Raw genomic sequence first — 24689 nt, 5'->3', positions numbered from 1 at the left:
CCTCCAGGTAGCTGCTTTCTCCCGGAAACAAATTTTCAAATAAACTTTAAAAATCACAGAACTCACAGTAGTGCTTAGTACACACATGCACCCATTCTTATATGTAGAGAAGGAATGAATCCTTGCTGGGCTGCAGTGAGTGAGAATTTAAGACTGCAAAACCAGCACAACAATATCAACACACATGTGAGTTTGTTTCTGCCATTAATGATGTGGGTTTTGAATGATTTAAATTAGATACCCAGTAAGAGCAGTTGGAAGATACACTGTATCTCAGAGAAGACCCTGATGCTGGCCAGCTGCCAGAATTTGACTTTATAGGTTTTCGACTTTATAGTCCAATTGCACAGTGGACTGCAGAATTAAACTCTGCATGCAATTTGGATGTATGACCTTGATTTAGAGTTTAATAGACACAGTTTTGTATAACCTACTTAGATTCCATCCAAAAGAAAAGTTAGTAGCTAAACTCAGTTAACACAGCAATTATTCGTTATACTCCTGATATTGCTAAGCACTACTCAAATGTAGGTTATGGGGGGAGAAAAGAATAAAATATTTTTCTGATATAAATTATACTGGCATTTCACTTCTGGGTCACTGCATGTTAGACTGATGTTTTCTGAACCAGAGTGAACACACAGAAATTCCCACTAGCTAGCTTTACAAATTTCATAGCTTGTGCATTCTATTTAGTGCTAGGTGAAAAAAACAAATAGTTTCGCAGTTTGATAATGTTGCAGTAACCACCTGGAACAGGACCCCCACAGAAAGAAGACCAACAGTAAGGAAAAATAATACCTTTCACAAAGGAAGACTTGGGTATCTCAGGTAAAAAATGCCTGTTCTGCTTCTATTGATACTATCAATCGCCTTTCTTAAAGATAGGAGTTCGTGATGATGAAATAGAACCATAAAATCATACAATCATAGAATGGTCTGGGTTGGAATGAACCTATAAAGATTATCTAATTCCAACCCCCCTGCCATGGGCAGGGACACATTTCACTAGGTCAGGTTGCTCAAAGCCCAGTCTAACCTGGCCAGGAACAATTCCAGGGGTAAGGCATCCACAGCTTCTCTGGGCAACTTCTTTCAGTGCCTCACCACACTCACAGTAAAGAATATCTTCCTTACACACAATCTAAAGCTGTCTTCTTCCAGTTTAAAGCCACTGTCCCTTGTCCTGTCACCACAGATCCCTGTAAAAAGTCTCTCTCCATCTTCCTTTTAAGTCCCCTTTATATATTGAAATAGACTCGTTCATTCTGTATTTTTTGGCATGATGACATCAAAACACAGACAAGGTTGATGCAAACTGTATATGTACGTAGCAGATAAATGGATAAAACATATTTGAGTAAGGTTATGTGAAATGTGTTATCAGTGAGGTCACTGAAAACAGAGAAAAAAACTTCTCAAAGATACAATGAAACTTAGCACACTCATATGTATCCTAGATGCAGCACTGGACTGTGCATAAACCTGAATATAAAATAGATCTAGGTATTTGTTAAAAATTGTCTTTTTCCCAGTAGGACTTCTAGGTTGAGTAAGTTAATGAACACATCTACTTTAAAAACACATAACAATAATTGGGCTAGAGCTCAGTGCTTACAGATTTATATTTTATTATTTGCTTAACTCTGTTGTATCTGTGAATACACATGTTCACACAGTCTAATACATACAAAAACAAGTTCCTTACCAGGGAATCTCAACCATAAAATTACAGCAACTACTTCAATAAAAAGCATAAGTCTTAGTTATAAGAATCTGAGGGGGTTTTAATTACTCTTTCATATTTTGTTCTGAAATTATTAAATTTTCCCTTATTTGTTATTTCTGAGCAGCAGACTCTCCATTGGGAGCTTTGAGGGGACAAAGTCCATGATCACTGCAGAACACCTGGAAACCCTCTGAGGGTGACTGTGGCTCTCAGGTAAGGATGAGTTTAGAGCAGCCACAAGCTGCGGGCCAAGAAAGCTTCAGAATTTTCCAATGAGAATGCTTCTACCCTTGATCTATGGTGCCTGCAGCCTTATTTGCAACTCACCCTTTATGAGGGAGGGTCAAGCACTCGTTAACAGGTGCCTGGAAAAGGGTTATCAAAGAATCAGACCAAGAGTACAGCCAAGCTTGTGCAGTAGCTTGTGCAAGGGGATGCAAAGAGGGCCTCAGATGAATTTGTTCAAGTATAAATAATCTCAAGTGTGGTGGTGATATGATAGCTATTTTCTCCAGCTATTAGAGTAGCTGTCCCTGTCAGAGTAGAGGCTTTGACGCCAAACAGATGGAGCTTTCAGCAGTAGATGCGGCTCTACAAGTCTTGGGCTGCAGTCTTATTCTTGATGCCAGGAAAGATGGCCTTCTTTACTGTAGGTCTGCTGTCTTGGAGGAGCTGTACCTCCAAGGACAGGAGTTACAGAAGGAAGTGTGAAGGCTACCCACCATCAGTAAAGTTGAAAAGGAAATAGGATCTTCTCTGAAATGCAACAGCTTGAAGAGCCCTAGTCCCCAACTGCAATACAGATGCAGGCAGTGTCCGCACTTAGTACTTAGGTAAGTGCAACCTCTGTATAAAACAAAGGATAAAAGCTGGTAACTGCTGGCACAAAAAGTACGGCTCCTGCACCACTTAAAAATTTACAACTACAAAACAGGCTGAAGCGGAACCATATGAAGAGGAACTCAAGCAAAGGATCTGTGCCACCTGAATTTAACCTGTGCAAGACCACCAGGAGGAATCACTCACTGATTATAGTGGGCATCTCCCAGCTGTAGGGGACAGAAGAACTCATCTGTTGACCTGGCCTATCAGCTAGAGAGGCTTGCTGCCTGTTGGGGAGACTGCTGAAGCTTGTCTAACCCCCTACTGTTTTCCTCGTGGTCACCCATGATACTGCAAGGGGAAACCTGGAGAACAGGTAAAGTGACTGTGGAACCTGGGAGCAGCAGTGAAGGGTATGACTGGTGTTCTCAATCTTGCTGGTCAAAGGAAAGGGCATGAGGAGGAGTACATTGATAATATAAGTCAATAGCTTCCTGCAAAGGTGGTGTTAGTGACAGGGTTCTGTGACCATGGGACCTATCTGCAAAGCAGTGACTGATTGTGAGAGATGAAAACCACCTCACTAAGCAGGGCAAAGTTACCTTTGCTAAAATGGCTGACCCGGTAAGAAGGAGTTTAAAGCAGGAATACTGGGGTAGGGACAGAGATTCCTCAGCAGCCTTGTAGGGAGCATGATGCACAGGGTTGATGAGCCTGGACTGATGTGATGTGAAGGGATCACAAATTAAAAAAATAGGGCTTAAGCAGGTTCACACACATCATCTTTAGGTAAGCAAGGAAGTGTCTACAAGATACAAGCTTTTAGAAAAAGACAGGTTGGGAAGGCGATTTGGACTTGCCCTTTATGTGAGAACAGCTGAAGTGCATGGCCCTCTGCCTTTGGATGGATGAGGAATCAACTGAGATTCTGCAAAGAAAGGCGGGACAGGGCAAAATACAGACCGGCACACAAGCAGTCATGTGTGAGTATAGACAGGTGTGCAGAATCATGCTCAGTAGGCATGACAAATACAAACTAGCTTATATGAACATGTAGGACTAAATGAAGCCTGAAGACAGTAGTACATTGTATTACAATGAAAGCATCTCTAAGCTGGTGAAAGCAGTTCCCCATGCCCTTTGACAGAATCCTTTGACCTGCAAATGCAAGACACCAGACACTGTACTTGTCTATGTGCTATATGTCATGGCAAGGAACTATACAAGACAATTTCTATGCCTTTTTTATTATGTAGACTTTTGTTAGTGGTGCTTTAAGTCTTTATTTTGTTTTGTTTTGTTCTAAATGCCTTCAACATTTCACCCATATCAATGATAGCAGTTTCTTTTCACTACATTGTGAATAATTTCCTGGGCTCTGTCTTACCATCAAATTGAATCTGTGGATAGAGAAAGAACATACATTAGGAAATTACTTACCCTCCTTCCTCAGAATATTTGTGCCCAAAAGCAAGGATGTCAGATGCCCGGCCACTGCCATCGCATATCACAACAGGTACAGGAGGAGTGTCTCGCAGGTACTCCAGAACAATGGAGATAACGTTGGGACCTCCTTCCACAATAAGGGCCACCACTGGCACCCCTTGACCAATTCCTGGAGTAAAAGAAAGAAAGAAACAAAACAAAACAAAACAAAACAAAACAAAACAAAACAACCAAGCAACCAAACAAAAAACCATACACACACAAAAAAAACAAACCCAAAAAAGAAACAAAAAAATGCAAAGCCAGCAAGGCAAACAAAACATAACAGAAGACAGAAGAAAAAAATATCAGACCAAATAACTGCATTATGACTGTACAGTGTTATGCTAGAGAAAATGGCATTCAGGAAATCAGATATTTTAAGGACAGGAGGGATCAGTGTAGTCATCTTGTCACTTCCAGTGTATAAACCGGTATTTTCTAGAATTATCTTCTGTTTTAAATACAAGAGTTATGTATAAATAGGGCTGATCTTTTTCTTTTAAAGATGGAATATTGGTTTGGAAACATAGAGAAGCTACTGTATTTCTTCCTAACATGTTCATAATCATGATTATATCATGCTTGTAGTCTAGGTTTTGCATGGTATCAGTTTCCCATCATTGGGTCTTCCAATAGCTTTGCTTGTTGTTTTAAAATCAGCTCTATGATATTTTTCTTGCCATATTTGATCCACTTTGAGGTGGTAGATGGATAGCCCTTTAACCTTCTCTTTGATAGACTGAACACATTCTGTTACAAGTCAGTGCTACACTTGTTTTTCAGTTCTATTAGGTCTCACAGTTTTTCTCTGAATTCTCTCAAAATTTGCAGCACATTCCTTGATTTGCAGACCCCACACTGGGGACACTACTCAGAAAGCTGAACTATTCCTAAACCAAAGGAAAGACATCTTTATTTCAAGCACTTGTGGTGTAATTGTATGTGAGTCCCTTGCAAAAGTTGCAGTTGTCAGGAAGGTTGTATGGATTTGTTGAAAGCCAACCTGACACCAGGTTGGTGTTAACATACCTGAAAAAGCTTTTATGGTATTTACTTCTTGACCACTTGAGACTGGGGACATTAAAAGGACTCAGAAGTAGTTGAACATTTTCTATTAGCATTTTTTTTCTAATAGAAAGGGTGTTTTTCCTTTTAAACTAGCTTTTCCTAAGAAAAAATATGCATTTTGCACAAAATTTTGACATTTCACTGGAAAAAAAATAAAAAGAGTGTCCTAGACCATTAATGGTTGATTTGGGAAAAACTGCTTGAGGACAGATATCAGGTGTTAATGTGTCTGCCCAAGTTTTCATTTAGAATGGGTTCGATCCCCAGAAGCAAAGGTAAGCCTGTGAGGCTAGAACATTAAATCTGGTTGCACCATCTAGAAACATTCACAGATCAAATGATTTTAAGAATTTGAATTACAGTCAAAAATGAAGTGACCTGTTCTCGAAGAAAGAAAGAAAAATCCCTAGTTCTTATATGCAACAGCAGAATATTCTACGCACCTCCTAAACCACTTTACAAACAAATACTTTGTTTCCTGGAGTGACTCTCAGCATACCTAGTTGTGCCTCTATCTAGTGTTAGTTTGTGGGTTTTTACTAGATAACTTAAGTAAAGTGTGTGGTGTTTATATTAAGAAAACTACAAGTTATAAAATGTAGGCTAATGAAAGAGAGTAAGAAGGGTAGAATATAACAAGGTGATTAACGGAATGATTTATACAGAGCTCAAGGTTTTTTTTTTCTATTACTTCTAAAGACTTCCTTGAATTGCTGCTCTGCTTAATCTAGACATCTTCTAATAAGATAATATTAAGAAGTATTCTCAGTAACAGTCAAATTGGGTCTGCATGACATTGAAATTAATAAAAATTGAGAAAGTTCACAGTACCAGATGCAAAGTCATTTACTTGGTGTTTAATAAATTCTGCTGTAAACTGGGAACTCATCAGGAGGAAATAGTAGAAAAGAGAAATATGTGATTCAGCTGATCACAAGAGAACTGTCTTTGGTGTAGCAAGACCATGAAGAGAGGTTTGATCCTGGAATACACACAGCAAAACATTTTTAGCTGGAAATGGGGGCACTCTAGTGACATTGTGTAAGCCACTCATCAAATTTCACACAAAATACTGTATGTATCTATGCTCATGCATGTTCAGAAAGAACAAACTGGAATAAATGCAAGAAAAAGCCAAAAGGAGTATATGGGGAATCAAGACTTCATCTTATGAGATTCAATGAATTTGGCTCATCTTCCTTAGAAATCTGAAGGGTGAAAGACACTATGTCTGAATATCCCTATGATGTACAGCACATTAGACATTAATAATTTTATAAGGAGTTCAGAAGATTTCTGGTTATCAGAGGATTGAAGTCTATACAGTCCTCTTGTAAAACTAAAAGGGAAAAACTTTCTGAATTTGAAATGATGCTCAATAATCATCATAGTCACTGTTGCCTTACGTATCTCAAACTCTTCCTAAAGCAGGTTCTACTGAAAGTCTGTTCATTCTCAGTATATTCTACTAGATATCGATCAGTTAAAGAATTCTAATAAGATAAATTATGTTTAGTCTAAACTGTGGAACTATTCTGGGCCAATGAACTGGTCATTTGAAAGCATGTCTAATATTCCTCTTGCAAACTTTGATTTTCCTTTTTTGTTCTTTTTTTTTTTTTTAAATTGTCACACTCACAAGAGGTGCATGGCATGCAAAAGTTCTCTGCAAGTGTTCCAGTTGTGTTTCACTGTGGTTAATCAGATGGCGGTGAGGCTAGTAAAATAAAACAACTTTTCTCCAAATTCAGTCTTCAATGAAACTTCGTAGCGTTGAGATTAAAAAAAGCTCATGTGAACCTTGATTTATGATATAAAATTAAGTTTCAGACTGAAGTGTAACTTTTTCTAGCATTCTGTTAGATTTCATTGTGAAATAGAAAAGATATAGACACAAAATTGATTTCTGTATCTCATTTTCCTTCAGGAAATTCTCCCTGAGTTTCAGGGAGAATAGTTTTTTTTTTCTTTTTAGTTTTCATTATTCTCTATAAATAATTTTGGGTTGGAAAAATGTATTTTTTCTTTAGGTTGGAGGGCAAATTAGGCAGTTAATTTCTGGAATTAGATGCAATATTTTAAAATCATTTAATAATACTTTGTTAATATTTCTTCAAAGCACTTCTGGCTTTCAGGAGAGCCCTCTAGACTACAGTTGTCTGAATCAGGATGCTATGAACTTTCCCAGATTTATGATGGTTAATTTCTGAGCAATGATGATATCCACAACATGAATTCAATAGACACGGTGAAAAAAAAAATCATGTCTACTTGAGTACCTTAGAAATTTAAAAAAAGGAAAAATGGGAATTACCACATTCTCAGCTTTCTATGATGTTCCCAATCACATTTAAGTGATTTGTGACTTTATATTCAATTCAGAATAAAAACTTAGCTACTTTTACCAAAGATGTCTGCAGCTCAATAACTCTCAGGCAAAATGCAGAGCAGATTTGCATTAAACTTTTAGATGGTTTGAGACCAAAAATTTCTGGATGCTTCTTTGCTGCTAAGTATTAGAAATTTGGAAATAAATGCAGGGGGTCTGTAGAAAAATTGCACTTGACTGACTGTTCCTGATTAGATATTAACCCTGCATTTACAACTATTTTGAATACATGAAATTGAGAAATGATGTGCTTTGCCCTAATGTAACACCGGGACAATCTGAAAAATGTTGGCTTATGATACCAGCAAGACAGAACCTCTGACCTTAGGAAGAAGGTAGCTGACAGACTTCTCTTTAACTGGTAACCAAAGTAGTTTTCTTTCTAGATCTCCATATCTCCTCAGAAATAAAAAAAATCACGAATTCTCTGTAAGAGGTCTATTTCATCTTGTGCATGCACATTATACAATAGTCTGCAAAGACGGGGCTGGCAGTGGCTGATATATCCACAGGGAACCTTTTGTTTCAGCCACATCATTTGGAAAGATAATGTCAGGCTGTGAGGTGAGATGCTAAATGTGAAGGAAATACATTCCTTACAATATCAAGGACATAATTATAAAAAGAGTTTCTTGCTTGAGTTGAAATTGTCAGAAAGGAGGCAATGCCAAAATAAAACCATGCTGATGAAAAACTGGACTACAGTACTGGAACTGCTGTCTCCTAGCACACATCCAGAAGGTAGGTACTTTGTGCCAAGCACTAAAATGGACAGTCCAATAAATCAACAAGGAAAAAATCTTCCCTTCATTTTTTTATGGAATTTCATACAAAATTGCCCAAGTCTGGCTAAAACTATGATAGCACTCATCTTGTTGAGCTATGCCCAACAACACTGCTATTTTCACTAAGCAAGTACTCTAAAAGTATACAACCTTAAAAACTGTGTGTTTCACATTTTACTAACAGGAAAGAGAGCAGCATCAATACACTCCACAGAAATATTTTCATTCTAAAATTGCAGATAATCCTGTGTGGTATAGGACAAAGCATTATTATCAGGAAAGACTCTCAAACCTGTGTTGTTTTCCAAACACGAAAAAAGCACAGTTCAATTTCACAGATCTGGGTATTTTTTTCTGTTTTTTACAAGGCACTAAATTACATGTTAATCGGCTTTTTTGGTTTTTTTTACATCCTTTGTAGAGAAACCTCTTTTAAGTGAAAGTGCATTATTTTTAAATATCTGAAAAATTATGGAAATCTGATAGTTACACAGAGAGTTTATTTTAAATTTACTTAGTTCATTGTTGTTTCAGCATTTCTAAGATGAGCTTTGGCTTCAGCAAATCTTTTTTCCTTTTCCTTTTGGATGATGGAGAAACATTCTTGTTTAACAGCATATCTGTGGACTTGATATTAGCTGTGAATGCTGACTATTGTGTTATCACTGTGACATTTATGACTTAGTAAATTATGTTTCAAGATAGTAAAGACTGGATTGCAAAATCAAAGATTTTTCATACTTAAGAGTGGTCTCTGAATATGTACTCCACACTATTAAAAATAATTTGTTAGCCAGATGTATTTTTTTCTCAGATTTTCAAAAGAAATACTCAGCTTATACTCAAGAGCAGGTATGTATGAAACGTCTCATATGAACTGGCATATTACTATTTCTCATTTAATAGTCTCCAATTCACATACTGAATTCTTAGTACTCCTGCTATTAGTGGAAAAAGACAGGTAGTCTCTCATGACTTCATTAACAGAATATGGATGAAACTGTTATTATTTTCATTCAATATAATGATTCATGCAAAAAGAAGAAATAGTAGCAAAGACTTGAGGCTCATCGCTATCTTAATCTCTGGAACTTGTATTTTGAGTATTTCAATAAGTATGGATTTTTGCAGGGTAGACTAGACTGTTAAGTTATTCACAGTGTCAGGTATTGTGGATATTGCTGGTGCAGTATCGTAAACTAGACTGTAATATTGTGACAAGGATTTATGCAGTCAACTTAAAGCTTCATTACTGTGTTATTGCCCTTGTGGTTAGTAACAAAACCAGTGAGAGACTTTCCAGCAATTGTGATTCCAGGAAGCTACGTACATATCAGAACGTTTTTCCTGATGTGCACCAGTGGCAACTTGTAGACCTTTGTGCTATTATACAGAAAAATAATACAATTTTCCCCTTGACACAGCAGTAGGGCATGCATATGTAAATTAAAATAATAAACTAGAAGAAATGAATGAATTTGGAAACGGAAGAAAGGAAAAGCTGCATAATGTCTGTACTGTGTGAAAAGGGATTAAAAAAAATCTGCCATGCCTTGCAGAAGCCCTACTTTGTTTTCCCAGTTCTTGGAAAAACATGAATATTTCATACTGTGAGTATATTTATAAATAATGTATAACTGTCTCATAAATTATTACTAATTCTTTTTATGAAGAGTTAAACATGAGCTACCCACATTTTTGTAGACCAACAACTGAATAAAATGCCCCATTTACTATAAAATGCATTTGCTACTCATGTTTTTAAGCATGCTTATAAGAGTAACTGGGACATATCACTATGTTGTGTACTATCTCTAAGTTTAGCCCTGAGTTCAGCCAAATAAAACTTAAAGGCTCTAGTCTCTAATGTCTCTAATTTCTGCATCTTATCAGAGGGTGGAGTTGATTTCCTGCTGACCACCTTTGCTCCTTCATCAGGGCAGATGTGTTGGGGTGAGTTTCCCTATGTTCCTTTCCTTTTTCTACCTGGAAATTTTCACTGGAGAATTTCATAATTATTTGGATTTGTTTGGGATGTTGGGGCCTGTGGCTGTCCCGCTGGAGGGGTTACTGCACAGTGGCTAGCACAGAAGTGGTGTACAGCTGGAAACCTATGTCACATCTCACACACAGTGTGCAGCTTAGAGCAAGTTCTCCACACTTATGGTACACATAAGACAGAGGTAGCATGTATATGCTGAGTGAGTTCAAATTGTCCCAAAGGAGGGGGAGAGGAAGCCTCCATAAACCTTCACACAACATGTGCAGTCAACCTGACAACTTAAAGTCTTTTTCTACGAAGCACACACTGCTCATCTGTACAATTTGCAATCTGTGCAAACAGGGTTCTCGTCCTTCCTAGAAATCTTGAACTTACCATAGGCATGGACAGGGATGTACAAGGTACCACTGAGCTGGAATGGCTCATCAGGTCTTCATGAAAGAAGTATATTTGCATGATTAAGGACCCTCTACAGTTTCGCACAGTGCTACCCTCTAGGGTTCCACAGGTTACTAAACCTTCCTGGACCTGGATGTACTGCAGGTGGTGGGGTATGTGAATTAGCAGGTTTCTCTACTAGTCATTATATCACAGGTTTTCATGTACCTATATCATGATGGACTCAGCAGCAGAAAGTTTCTATGACACACTTCATATTTGTTTCAGGTGTCTAACTTGTGTACATCCTGCAAAAGGTCTACCATTTCTGGGCAAGAGGTACCATTCTAACTGCAAAATTCTCTCAGGATAATGGCTTTTGTAGGTGGTAAACTCAATGCTCTCTTACTGGCTGACGAATAAACAAGTCCAAAAATACAAGTCAACATATTTGTGTTCCTGCAAGTGTTTGCTTGTGCACAGTGTATACAAAGGCTTGTATACAGACCATTTTCCACACACTGTTTAGCACAAATGCTCCATAGTGTAAAAAAACCTTAATTGCATCAAACAGATGACATATTCCAAGGTACAGGCTATTAATTCAACAGATGAGGTTATGCTTCAGGATTTTATAATGCAAGGATTGTTTATTGGAAGTATTTAGTAGAAAATCCCATTTAATTGTTGGTGGAAAACTGATCAAGTGTTGTGAAGTTCAATAAAAATATTTATGTGTTTGCATGATCTTTGACAGCTTTGAACTACCTTTTGATCAGATCTGGTCTTAGTTTTAACCAAAATATATACGACGAACTACAATTTTTTGAGGGAAAATAACCTAAGAAGCATTAATCATTTGTATCTGAAACAGGGCAAAATAGCATTTCTTTATGATTTCTTTATGAAGCTTAAGGTGTCTTGAAACTCAAGTTGGAACTTGGGGGTTCTGGTAAGTTACAGAATACCAAAGAAACTCCTTAGTTCAAACGTCTTAAAAGTCCAACTTCCAGGCTTTTGCTATGCTTCATGGGGCAAGCAGAGTATGTAGCAGTGTGATGTATCAACAATGGCTGAAAGAAGTACAGTGCACAAAACCTGTGGCTTCCAGAAACATTTTGGTCCAAGTGTTTGTGTAGTATTTGTGAGAGTACTTGTCTCCCTAGTGAGAGATACATACACAGAATGGACAAAAAATTAAACATGCCCTGGAATTTTAATAAGCAGAAATCCACCTTAGTGTAAACTTAAAAGTTTGAGGAAAATGATTTTTAATCTCTGAACTAATATTTGCCTTACAGTAATACAGAGTCAACAAATATTGCTCTTTGGTCGTTAATAGAGCTTGTCTAGCCACAGGGCAAGTGATGCTTAAATAGATTTAAAATGGTATTGGATTTACAGTGGTTGTTAAAAGGTTTGACCACACTAATGTGTATCTGCATCACCTCTGAACATCTATATGGTACTTCCTGTGGTCCCAACTGGCTCAGAAAGGCTAAATCATAACAGAGAACATCCTAAAATAATCCAGATGCTTCTTGTTAGGTTACACTGAAATACATCACCACTTGTATTTTTTCCAGACAGCTGTTTTCAGACTTCAGGACCCTTTGAAAACAGTTCCTGATGTGTAGGAAACCTTTTTGGCTAAAATATCAGTAGCAATCACAAACAGATAGGATCACTTGTGTCTCCCAGCTCTGTAATAGATCTGTGTCCCCCCGCTCTGCAAATCACAGCTGCAATATGCTTACCACTAGAACAACTACATTATTAACTACTAAGTGAACACCACTGGAAAAAGGGAATGTAGCTTGCCTTCACAAGATGATGGAAAGGGATGCTGGGTCTTATTTCCCAGAAGTACAGGAACGTTTCCCAGATGTCATAACCAGTTAAAACTTAACTTCACATAGCTGCACTTCTCACACTCCGTTCTCCCTTTTCCTCACCCTTTCCCCAGAGCAGAACTACTTATTCCAGATATGGCAAAGATTAGATCGTTATTTCTTTTAATCCTTAAAGAACTGCTCAACAACAAGAGCAGGGAAACTTGGAGATGAAAAAAAAAAAGAAAAAGAAAGAAAAAAAGGGGCTCAAACTCTTTCTACTCTTTTCTGGAAAACCTTGAAAATTTTTTATATTCAGAAATTAAGTGGAACTTCCACTTCTTTGGAGGCTAATTACATGCTCTATGTCTAGAGAAATAAAACTGATCTGGTAAACCAATACAACAAATTGTAAAAATATTTGCTCTGTTTCGGAAATTCACAGAACTAAAGGATTATGTGTGACAGAATGACACAGAACCCTTGCTCATAAAGGAAAGCTCACAACCATTTGACTTATTTTTACTTTTCAATTTATTTTTTGCCTTTTCTACTATAGGCTTGTTGAATATCATTTGCTATAATCTCCTTTTTATTTTCATGCTTCCCAAACACATTTCAAAATTACTAGTATAAATTTTATTTTGTTTATCTTTATTTTGTTTTGTTCATCTTTATTTTGTTTTGTTCATCTTTATTTTTTTCCTCTGTCCCTTTGTTATGTTTGACCATGTTATGGTCACTTCCATTCTGCATTCTCATCTTTCTAATTTCCTTTTTGGTATCCTAATCACATTTTCACTTCCTCTCTGTCCCCTTCTGTTTAATCCATAATCTTCTTTTAGCTCCTCTATTTTTAATTCTCCTCTCTACTAAGAGTATGATCACATTACATTTGTCCCAGTGTGTTCTCCTTTCTCTTCTGACTCACCTCAGTACTTTCAATCTCATTTTTATTTGTTCAGTGCTCCTTCCTCACCTTTCTGCCTAGTGATATATCTGCCATGCTACCAAATGTGGCATTCACAGACAAATCTATGGACCCGACACCTGGAACCATATCTTCATTTAATATTGAGCTGATACTAAAAACTTCTCCAAAGGAAATAACAATAAAAACTTTACAGCACCGTCTTTTGATTTTCATACTTGTCTTTGCAAAATGACAAAGTTCACAGAGTCCTCAGAAGAAACATGACATAGGAAGAGCCCAGGTAAGACTAAATGCTGGGATTTGTGAGCCTCAAAAGCATTCAATTAACAACCCACTGGGTTACTTTCAATACAATGACAAAATGCTATTCAAAGCTGGCACTTAAAGTTCAAAGACAGACACACAAGAACCCTCTTGGTTTTCAGTGAAAACATACCCTATCTATCCTTGTAGTCAACTGCTCATTAGGTTAGCAATACAGGACCTAACTGGTTTCACTCTTCATGGAGCTCATCACCTATAGGCAATGGCCTGAGAGTCACAGGAGCAAGTACAGTTTCAGAAATTCTCACATTCTGTCTAATCTTCCTTGGTACCTTGCCTGGCTCACTTTGGATGTGAACACTACCATATATTGTAGGCAGCACTTTAGAAAGTTATCACAGTGACATAACCAAATTTTATTACTACCTCATATTACATATTAAGGTGCTTTTTCTTGTCATATTTTGTATATTCGCCAACATATATAATTACAACAGGTGAGACACAGAATGGCAGAAATTTGGCTAAAATGGATTAATCCTAAAACAATCTCTTTTTCTTAGTTTTTTGGCTTTGTGAATTCAGTAAATCTAAAATGTCCAAATATTAGGGAGCTGAAATGACCCGTACGATTTTGCTTGTATCAATCATACGAAAAGACATATATTTTCAACAAACTCATCTGTTTAAAGTCAAGTCCATGGAAGGAATTTATAAATCCACTTGTGTGGATCTATTGTATATTTGTGCTTCAAGAACAATTTTTAACCTTCTTGCATTTTCTCAGCCCTTTCTGAGATATGTTTGTATCCATTGCCTGATTAACCAATATCAAGTTTCCAATCTCCAGCAAAATCTGAAACGAAGCAATCAGTTCTAAGTTTTACTCAAATTTCACAGAAGTCAAACTTGCAGCAGGCTTCCTCTCCTAGAAAGAAGTCTGCACCTAGATCTTCCCAGCTATGTAGTTATGAAAATGTATCTAGGACTGTACAAAATATGAAGGAAAAATCTGAATTGAATGAGAATTCCAATGCATTTGATGATGGTACAATGGTCAGAGAAGATGCCAGTGATGACAGTTGAACGTCCCTTTGCCTTCCCAGCCCCCTTCATATATTCTCAGGCATAGGATGACAAAGGGAAGTCCACGGGTCACATGAACAGATATTGTTGACATATTAAACTGTCTAAATTGCCTTCTCTACCAAATCAAATCACCCAACTTTATCCATCAATTCCTTAGTCAGAAGTAAATTTTGCTCATAGGCTTACCAAAACTCAACTACATTAACCAATTCTATAAAGAAGAAAGATTAAATACAAGGGCACAGGTTCCAATGCCTGTGGTCTCTCTGTTTTTCAGACAGCATACAGTAGAGGTAAAGAAAAGTTTCAGCATCAATTTTTTGTTTAAAATTAGAACAATTTTTAAATGTTTGTGTGAATTGGAAACCCGAAACAGTTCGGATCAGATCACTTTCAATATTTCCTTTGGATCCTGAAACAGTTCCAAGAAAGTTCTTCTTTCAACATTTATCACTACAAAATGATGTGCTTTGAAACTCCGTGAGTTTGAGGCAACTTGTGTCTCACTGCAAGAGATGGCTGCTGGGCTGTGTTAAAACAGTCTTCACTCGTGAAAATAAGAAAGGTCTGCCCTGAGCATTATAGCATTAAGTTGACCTCCAGCTAACTGCAAAACTGAATGACTCTGTGCTGAACCTGCAGACTCAGACTGACCCGCCAATGTCACTGAACGCTCTGCTTGTCTGAAAAGCATTTGTTAAATCCTGAGTATTTGCTGTGGACAAAATAAGAGCTATGGATTTAGCAAAACCTAAACAGGTAGAGTAAAAACAGAGTATTCAATAAAATCTTTTCTCCAATGTTTATAAGGGGCATAAGGCAAGATGATGATGACGATGATGCTGCTGATCATAATTATTATTAAATAGTACACTTATTTGATACTGTTGAATGAGCCTTTCAGAATTATCTGACATATTGAATGATCCTATTTTGTCGTAAATTTTCTGTATCTTTAATGTGTGAGAACAAGTTTGAAGTTTCCTTTTGCGTATAGTGTGTGATCCCAAATATCCAGGAGAGCTATCACTGCACTGGAGAAAAACACAGACAAAGCAAAGGAAAGTAAATAAAAAGAAATGACAAGCCTAGCTTGTAATAGGCAGGGTTAAAAATAATAAAATCTACTTTCAGCACTATTGTCCAGGGACAGGCTGGGAAATAATAAGTCACCAATTGTTTACTAGCTCTTAAATCTGTTCTGTTGTCTAGAGCAGACTCTTTCATTTGCTGATTACCCAAAACTGCACCTGCTCCTGACTCTTCAGCAAACAATTTTCTGATGCTGTCAATGTTTTCCCCAACTCTGCATGCTTAGAACTGGAAAATGATAAATAATGACATACACGCATGGCTGCACACTCCCACTCGGAAAAAGATCCCTTTGCAGAAATGTCCTGGCACACAGAAGGTGAAGGATCTACATTGCTTTGCTAGAAAGGAGGGTAAGGAAAGGCATCAGAAAGTGGCCATCTGTTTGGCTGACCCAACAAGGCAGGTGGTCTTTCTCTCTTCCATATGGTCAACTTCCTATTAACTAGAGGGTGGTCAGGACTCAGTCACCTTCTTTTAAAACAAAGGAAAACAAAATGTGGCAGGAACATTCTGGATGACTTTGGACCAAGATGTACAATTCTTATTATCAGGTTTCCTTTTGAACAATTTTTTCACATTTCTATTTTGATGAAGTGTTGTGATATCCAAGCATCTTCGTGTTTATAAGAGGTGGATATTTGGAAGGGAATGGTTAAATGATACTCTGTCACAGAGAAGAGTGAAGAGAAAAGGAAGATATATACGCCTTTCTGGGGGGGGGGTATGTGTGGGTGTGGGTGCTGCAGAGAGAAACCAGTAGAGAGAAATCTTTCATTTTTCGCAGATGTTTGAAGAGGTCAGGCAAGCATTTGACTTGAACCACCAAAGTCTGGAGGCTCATCCATTGGGCCTGGCTGTAATTCCTTATCATCTGATGTCTGAGGCTCTAAATGTTTTTTCTAGTCTCATTCCCATTTCAAGTGCTCAGATCACAAAAAGTTTCACCATTCCTAAAAACTTCATGTTTAAAGAGAGTTATCAGCATAAAGGTTGTGCATATGGTCACTTTTGAAAAATTATATCTGTTTTCATTCCTAAAGAAATATTATGCACAAACTGAGGTTTGTTTGTGAGACTAAAAATAGAATAGAAATTAACTCCCCATATAAAGTAAGCATATATAAACTACAGAAATACTAGTATTGAGATGTCGTATTTTATTTTATCCATACAGAAATGCTTACTAAGGTGACTATTTATTTTTTATTTTAAGTAGTACATGATTACAAAAGAAAAAATATATCTTTCAGAGAAAAACTGGGGATTCAGTCTGATCATGATGTGATATCATCAGGACTGTAAAAGATGAGGTGAAAGGACCACCTAACCTCATATTCTTCCTCTGTCTTTGGCTAATGACAGCTGCCTAGGAAAAACTAATAAATATAGTGAAAAGGCATAGCAACACTTCTATGGAAAACACCCTCTGCCTCTAAATATCAATAAATATTTAACATGAAAAGTATTTTTATCATTTGTGTCACTCTTTTCTTTAACTGTACTAATTTCACTGGGGCCCCCTGGTGGTCTAGTGGTTAGGATGCAGCGCTCTCACCGCCACGGCCCGGGGTTCAATTCCCGGTCAGGGAACTCCTCCGGGCAGATGGAGCTCGTCAGCCCTGTAAGGCCATCCATCTAAGAGAAGGTCACTCTAAACAAACCTACGTCCTGAGGACCTCGCTGCCACTGTCCGAGCTCGCTCGTCCCCGGCAGTTGAACCTCAGGATTAAAGGGTGGGCTCAGTTCAGCGCACACTGGGTCTCACCTAAAAAATCCACTGCGCAGGCTCAAAGGGTGATGACCTTTCCCAAATCTTCGTTCGTGAAGACTGGCCATACACACATACACTAATTTCACCATATTTTTACAAAATGAAGGGGAACCTAACTGTACACAGTTCCAAGGAGATGGGGCTATCAAAGACCTAAGTTGAATCTAAACTTTGAGAAATATTGTTTGAAACTTACCAGAAACAAATCCAGCTATTTGAGCTATGCCTTTACCCACCGTACTCTAAAATAAAATTTTATTTTCTTTGCTTATCACTATTTGCTTTTATAAGCTCATGCTTACCATTTTAGACAGTAGAACTACTCCCCCAAATATGCAGAATTTATTGCTTCTTTGTACTCAGTGTTTTTTTTTATAATTGCAATTATAAAGCAATACAAGACAAATGTTACTCACTTGTATTTATCTTCTGAAGTGAAATGTGCTTTTCCAGGTGTCTACGAAGCTTCACCTCTGCTCCATATTTACCAGTAGTGCCATTGTCAGCCAAAATAAAATGAGAATGCATACTGTTGAGCACTGTCAACTTGCTCATGGGATTGGACATTGTCTGGTATGGTCGGACCACCTGCATTTTAGAGACAAAGGAAAAAAATTAAATTTTCTATTAAATAGAAAAGACCCTCAGAACTAAAGCAAGTACAAGATACTAGCTAACAAGATGAAATAGAAAAAAAAAATCAAAATTATTTGAAGTATTTCATTGAGCATTACCGTCTTCCACGTGTAAAGTAGAAAATGACCTTAACATTGTCCTTCCAGATGCAGATACTGCTTCAATGGTTTTCCATGATAATCTGTTTCAATAGCACCAATGTCTACTGTTTCCACGTAAAATCCAAACAATGGTCACTGCTCCAAAGGTCTGTCTGACTACACACACACACTGTATACCCTGTCTGCTGCTGACTTTTAATAGTGTTGCAGATCCCACCCAGAACCGTGCCTCCAGTTTTGGCTCATTCAGAGCCACCAGCACAGAATATCCTCTACAGACACACAAATACAGGTGAGTTCCACTCTTGGAGAAGTGTACACTTGATATTACACCACATTTTCAATTTTCTTGGAAAAAACTCTTGGCCCATTCTTAGCATTACTACAAAGGCAGTTGTTTGTGTTCACAACAGCTTTAGAAAGTTTCCATTCAATGAAGATTTTGCTACACTTCACTTGATGTGATTTCATCAGGAGAAACTCTGCTGCAGAGAAAATTGTTGTGGCGTATCCCATTCATAGCTACCAAACAGACCAAATAATAGCACTGGGCCAAATTTGGCTGTCAGATACCTTGGCGGGTCTCCGTTGACATAAGTAAGACTGTAGTAACATTACAAAAGAGTTGGTGTTCTGTCAAGGGATCCTGGCTGATCCTTCAAAGATTTTCTGGCAATACTGTTCCCTGCCTTGTTTGTGTATGTCTTTTTTTTTTTGAGAGACAAAACTTCTGAAAATTTGTAAAATGAAGTAGTAGCTGAAGAAATTGTGTAGTGACTTGTTAGAAAACTCAAGTGGGCTATCTGTCATCTGCAAAAAATTTTCTTCACAGTTCTGCCATTGTTTATTTTTCATTTCTGGTGCTTTTAATGCACAAAATTATACACTCCAAATTTGACATAAATACTTCCAAACAGAGTACAATAACTTACTGATTTCTTCCTAAGCTTTTCTCTCATTTTGTAGTTCTAAAGAGATTTTTAATTGAGATATAATTCTTTACAAAGAATATGTGTTAGTAATTCTTTAGCCAGAGATCTCTCTCTATATTATTTTCACTTGAGAATGTCTGCCACACTTTGGTCAACTCTTAGATTTCCTTTGCTGTTATAAACTCATGCAGAGGGTACTCTGTAAGCTGTTCATTCTGCAAAAGGGAGGAAACAGATCTGAGAAAACCAAGAGGACAGCTGGCCAAAAGTAAGTGAGGGTACTATACTGTGAGAACAGGTGACAGCTTTGGCTCAGATTTCTTTTACACAGTTTCTTTCAGTGCCTTATTCATAACAAGTTATTCTATGAGTGTATATAACTTAATAAATATCAATATGCTGCCAGAACATGTTCATTAGCCAGCTTCTGCAGATACAGAAACCATGTATCCCATGCCACAGTCAGAAAGAGAAGGAAGGTTCTTTTTCACACATGGAAGAATCAAATAAAATCAAACTGAAACAGTGACAGATTTTTAAACCGATACCCACCTCTCAATAAATGGATGGCACACACCAGCAAGATCTGCTAGTAAAGGAATACCCTGAGTTGCCCATTCATTGTAGGATTACAAGCTTCTGTGCAGCAATTCCACTGAGAGCTTGTGGTTTTGTTCCTGAGAGCCACAGCTCAAAACTTTGTGTGACAGCCTGACCTGTAGCTCTAATGAGTTGCAGCACCAACGGCTTCACACATTGACTCATTAATGGTGCTGCAGGACGTATCGGAAGGCTATGCTTTCATTCTGTGTTTAGCTACAAGGTGAATCTCATTATTAATAAATTTTATAGAAGGGAAAATGAGACTACAATTATTTTCAATTCAACTGTTCACAACATGCATAGTTGAACAGCTGAATTTTTTTTTAACCATAAAATTTCTCAAACCACACTGTTAAGCTCTTCCTGATTAAAGGATAAGCAAAATCTTCAGGAAGGAAAGAAAATCCTAGCCTTTGAGGTTATTTCCTTGACGTCACTTGCTTTTCCACTACAGTCAGCAGATTTTCAATTTCTAACTCTTGCAGTTCCAATTCCTTTGTTCTTTTCAATCCCTTGCATTTTACAGGCAAGTGAAATGGTTAGAAAAAACCTTTAAGTTGTCTTCTCATCCTCTTTCTGCATAGACAGAATCACATAATGGTTTGAGTTGGCAGTGACCTTAAAAGATCATCTAGTTCCAAAACCCTTGTCATGGTCAGGGAAATTAGACCAGATTGCTCGAAGTCCCATCCAACCTTGTATTGTGAATAGTGAATAATGTTCCCCTGTCTTCCTCTGCAGAGCTGAAAGAAGCATTTACGCTTAAGACAGTCCCTCTAAATACAGTTTAATGAATGCAACAGCAGATATGCTGGGAAGCAGCTCTCATGCTGCATGGGCTGAGGGCATTCCGCCAATAGGTGACAAGCTGGGCTAACCCCAGCAGTTGCCTTTGCACCCTGAGGTGGCAGCAAACTTGAATTAAAAGGACTGTTGTTCTGCTTAGACTCCCTGAGGGCACGACACTCAACATAGGGACAGCACTTGAAAAATTTCTCAGGGTAACTCACCATGACAACGAGCATGCAAGTGCCATGTGAACCAGTGCATGAATCTGAGCAGTCTAGGTGAAGGTAAAGAATTTGAGACAGTGTGCTCAGAGAGAGATGCATGCTTTGCTTCTCAAAAAGTAACAGCTGTTGTTCAAATCAAGCCATCTCTGCAGCCTCACTACTCTGGGGCACACTAGGCGTAAAGGTAGTTCCTGGTTTAATTTAGAGGATCCTGGAAGCACAGTGGTCCAAATGCTCAGTATATGCTACAAATATGCCAGTCCTTATCTCTGCCCCAGATCTCTTACTAAGGTTACTAGGAACTAAACCCAAACAAGGGCTGACCAGACCCTGAAAGTAAAGATGTGAATGCTACAGACTTAAAAAGTGTACTCTTTTAGAAGAGTCTTTAGAAGAGAATGATTCTGTATGGAGGAAGAAACTTGTTTACAATTATAGTTTTCTACAACGCCCAACAAGTCACTTTCTCAGTTCTATCAGAAAATGTGAGGAAACAGGGCAACTAACTCTTTTGTGTGCTTTGTTTTTAAATTAGAATCTAATAGTGTTAAGAGGTGCAATATTTTACGCTATATTGCTTTTACAGTACTGGAGTAAGACATGACTCTTTAGGGATCTTTAATCATCACAATACAACAAATAGCAAACAACAGTATTATTTTCTTTAATTCAGTCAGTTTTCTTTGTGGCTCTGAAGAAAGCCCTTGAGATTCCCAAAGGCTGACTGATTTGGACAGACTGGTAAATATAATAAAACCCCTCTGCTGTGAATTCTAGATCCACACAGGCCAGGCATGGGCTGAAGCATCAGGAGAGGTGCACCTCTGCTGAGCGTGCCACGAGGCACAGGGAGGCATCATGGAGCGGGGCATGTGCAGTGACAACGGCTCCCTGCTTCTGCCCCCCATCGGCTCTCAAAATCCCATGACTATGACAGTTTTCTGTGTCTGTCTCATGCTGGAAGGGTATGTTTTGACAGTTCTTCAGTTCTGATCATAATTTAGCTAGACATACTGCATATAGGCATAAATCCACATTGATGCCAGAGTTTGACAAGTCTTTTACTATTGGTTGACTTTTTTTCCCCCTGTGTAATCCTTTGTGGCCTTTATTTCTTACTTGATGATGATTCATTTTACATGCTTAGGGTACTATTTATATTTCCCCTTCTCGGCTGATTTCACTGCATTCACCTCTAATGAGTCGGTCAATATAGTACACTTTGATTTTTAAAAAGCTTTCAAAACAGCTTCCTCACCAAATTTATCTAAAGAAACTGCATGCATTGGATAAGAGAGAAAGTGGTTTGAGGCATAAATAATTAAGGAGAGATGGGGGAAGGGAGGGAAAACAGTAAGAATGAAAAGTTAATTTTTGCAAAGACTGTTACTGAGAAGATTTAATGACTTATATGGTCCATCTCAAGCTGTGTCATATTCTGTTCAACATAGTTGTAAGGGATTTGTGGTTAATCAGTTGAAAAGCTTACAGACATTTCAGTGGATTAAAGTAGCCTGATGAGGCAATAAAATGGAAGATGAAATTCGATATCGGTAAGCATAAAGCAGTATCATTTCACGTGCGTCAGAGATGAATAAAACCAGAAGTGCTTAAGCATTACATCATACTGCTGATCAATAATTTCATGAAAATATTAGGGGCCAGAATGTTCAGAGGAAAATTTTTATTTTGTCTCTCAAAGATACATTTCAAAATATTTTTGTCCTTAGTGATGACCCTGTAATTATAACCCTACTGATATAATTGTGTCTACATTAATAGAAGACTTTACTCAAATTGTTATTCTTATTTTATATTAAACTTTTGTCACTTTCTGTGATAAGAGTATTAACCTTTTTTTGATTTAACCAAAAACCTTTTCAAAAAAAATAAAATTACCATACAACTGCTCGATTTCCTATGAAATTGGAAGGATATTTAGAAGAAACCATTGCTTAAAGAAATCAGAAATCAGGGAATATGTTCCAGTTAGGTGGGAATCAACTTCTTTCTTTAGCTCTTTCTGCAAAAGAAGGCTCCAGATGCCCTAAAGTGCTTGTGTCTACCTGAGAACAGAGGTAGGTAGCTTCCAACAGGTGGAAATAAATAAGGAAGGAAAAGCAATGTTCCAAAATACAAAAATTCAAAATTTGTTCTTTTTTGACTTCTTCATTCTTGCAATGTTTCCAAAACTCCATGTATAGTCACTAAAGACTGCTTATTTGAAATCGATGTGTGCATTAGCCATCTTTATGTTTAGCTATTTTTTCTAGTCACCTTCTGCACCGCATCTCAGAAGAGTTCATTAGTGACTCACTGCATCTCAGAAGAGTTCATTAGTGACTCAATTACTGCTGCAAAGTCCCATCCTGTTTGTGTGGTATTAGAGTGCAAAACCTCGCACTAATACGATTTCCTCTAATGGCTGTACTTTAATAGTGAATTGCAATGAACTCCAGTTGGATCATTTTCTTCATACTCATTGTAATTCCTCTGACCTAACTGATACTTGAATCTTCCTTCCCTTCCCAACTTGCTAATGGATGAACATACAGAGATGGATGGGTTAGACTAATGCAGACCAGAAAAAAGTTCTTTATGCAGAATGGAAACTGTATCTCCTCCACTCAGAGTTAGTCACTGGTTCTCAGGTAGATTGCTTGGGAATGAACCAGAGGTGAGGGGGTTAATCTTTCTGTTAATAGTTTTAAAAGAGAAGAATGATGTGAAAGAGTAGGAGAAACACCTACCCTGTCCTTCAGAAAGTGACTGAAGTGAATTGAGGGCTGATCTTATGTATCATTTATAAGATCCTTCAAAATTGCATCAACAAAAATGTATAGAAGGGAATATATTTTAAGGAGGACAGTCTACAATTCTGAATTTAACCAATGCATTATAGTATTGTTTAATAATAAATCAGACTTTGAGCCTTGCAATCAGTGTTTTCTTAGGCATTTTTCAGGAGTCATAGAATTCTAAGAATGAATCTTTAACATATTTTCAAGAATAGCATGTAATGAAATTTCTTTATAATTTATTTTTAAAGAACATACAGTGCATGAATTTTTATTGTTGCCATGTCAAAACCACCATCAACCATAACAGAAAACCTGTGTATATATTAATTTTTTGCTACAGACAATAATTCTAAGAGGAATCATTAAATGAGAGATGGAGAGGACAGGAAAAGTAACTGGAAGATTTAGATACTGGAAATGATCTATGTCCATATAGGGCTTACATCTTTGCCAATCAGATCCTCTTGATTTTCCACAATCCCCCAGGGAGCTATACCGATGGTGCAGATCTTCCCTCGAGACTTTGAGGCATGATCTTTCAGTGCATCTCCAACATGCCGAATGACTCCTGGGAAAGAAACAGCATAAAACAGAAATTCAAAATTACGTCCTTTTTGTTCACTATCATATGGATTTAATATAGATTTGCTTTTAGGGAAAACCTATGCTTATACTTACAATTAAATAAAGCTATGAGTATATTCCTATTTATTATTATTAGAGTATTTCTTTAAATCTGTTTTATTGAATGAAAACTAAATGAAGTAATTAGAAAAAAATACACAGCTCTAGAAATAAGAATGAAGATATTGACAGTTGACTGCAGATTATTAATCTGCACTTGTGCTCACATATAGATGTGCATGCAAGCATTTGTGCATTTCTAAGCATAGAAAGAAGGACATGAACTAACTGTCCCCCTCCACCTCCATCCCCCCAAACTCTCCAAAAGTGTAG

The 24689-nt window shown here is 37.5% G+C and overlaps 1 protein-coding gene across 5 annotated transcripts in view; it reads right to left on the bottom strand.

The window, feature by feature from the left end:
- Window positions 1–24689, bottom strand: part of TRPM3 (transient receptor potential cation channel subfamily M member 3) — a 386166-nt gene that overhangs the window by 88922 nt on the left and 272555 nt on the right. For all 5 annotated transcript variants that reach the window (XM_027752172.2, XM_039384840.1, XM_039384841.1 and 2 more), the window contains exons 5-7: window positions 24176–24300; window positions 18063–18234; window positions 3992–4166 (exon numbers count right to left, since the gene is read on the bottom strand). In XM_027752172.2, coding sequence (XP_027607973.1) covers window positions 3992–4166; window positions 18063–18234; window positions 24176–24300 — 472 coding nt within the window. The remainder of the gene's footprint in view (window positions 1–3991; window positions 4167–18062; window positions 18235–24175; window positions 24301–24689) is intronic.

The sequence above is a fragment of the Pipra filicauda genome, unplaced genomic scaffold, assembly GCF_003945595.2.
Source record: "Pipra filicauda isolate LSUMZ 115617 unplaced genomic scaffold, ASM394559v2 scaffold37_size4185640_pilon, whole genome shotgun sequence".
NCBI classification, from domain to species: Eukaryota; Metazoa; Chordata; class Aves; order Passeriformes; family Pipridae; genus Pipra; species Pipra filicauda.
The sequence above is the reverse complement of the archived record's forward strand: the minus strand, read 5'-3'. Positions and strand labels throughout refer to the sequence as shown.